Genomic DNA, 788 nt, shown 5'->3' on the forward strand with positions numbered 1-788 from the left:
AAAAAAATCAATTTTTACTCACTACAGACTGAAGCCGTCATTTGAAGCTGTTTTTATGTAAAAATATTTCACTGTCTTCACACTGTGCCCGTCTGCTCTGTGTCTGCAGCCACGTTCTGGTGTATAAATTAGGTGGAACCTCCCTCAGCGTGACGGTGCTCCAGGTCACCGGGGGAATGTTCCGTGTTCTAAACACACACACTGACCACAACATCGGAGGAGAGAACTTCACCCAGGCCTTGGCCCAGCACCTGGCTGCCGAGTTTAAACGGTAACTGTGACGTCGGTGGACACGTCTACAGTCGCCTTGTGGTCGGTGGCTAACGCCAACGTAGCACATTATCAGAGCCAATTAACACAGTGTGTGTGTGTTTCTCTTTAGAACCTTCAAACATGATGTCAGTGGCAACGCCCGCGCCATGATGAAGCTGATGAACGGAGCCGACATGGCCAAACACTCACTGTCCTCACTGGGCTCAGCCAACTGTTTTGTGGACTCCTTGTACGACGGCATCGACTTTGAATGCAACGTCTCCAGGTGAGATCACTGTAGGTGTGTGTTTGTGTGTGTGTTGCCAAGAACCATGTTTGTTGCCGTCTATCGTGTTCCATTACAATAACATTTCCAGTAACGAGTCGTTACCAGTCTGACCAGTCGTTGTTTTGTTTTCCTTAGAGCTCGATTTGAGCTGCTCTGCTCATCACTTTTCAACAAAAGCATTCAGCCAATCAAAAACCTGCTGGAGAAGGTGAACCTCTCAACCAGTGACATCAACAAGGTACCGTAT

At 48.0% G+C, this 788-nt stretch overlaps 1 protein-coding gene across 1 annotated transcript; it reads left to right on the forward strand.

The window, feature by feature from the left end:
* Positions 1–88: 88 nt before the first annotated feature.
* On the forward strand, positions 89–779 carry LOC103399399 (heat shock 70 kDa protein 14-like; the record flags this gene model as incomplete). The annotated part of the gene is made up of 3 exons (XM_008338090.2): positions 89–271; positions 383–538; positions 677–779. Coding segments are annotated over exons 1-3 (354 nt in total), but the record flags the coding sequence as incomplete, so codon positions are not given.
* Between the last annotated feature and the right edge of the window lie 9 nt (positions 780–788).

Source organism: Cynoglossus semilaevis, unplaced genomic scaffold (assembly GCF_000523025.1).
Source record: "Cynoglossus semilaevis isolate Cse_v1.0 unplaced genomic scaffold, Cse_v1.0 C19035036, whole genome shotgun sequence".
NCBI lineage: Eukaryota > Metazoa > Chordata > Actinopteri > Pleuronectiformes > Cynoglossidae > Cynoglossus > Cynoglossus semilaevis.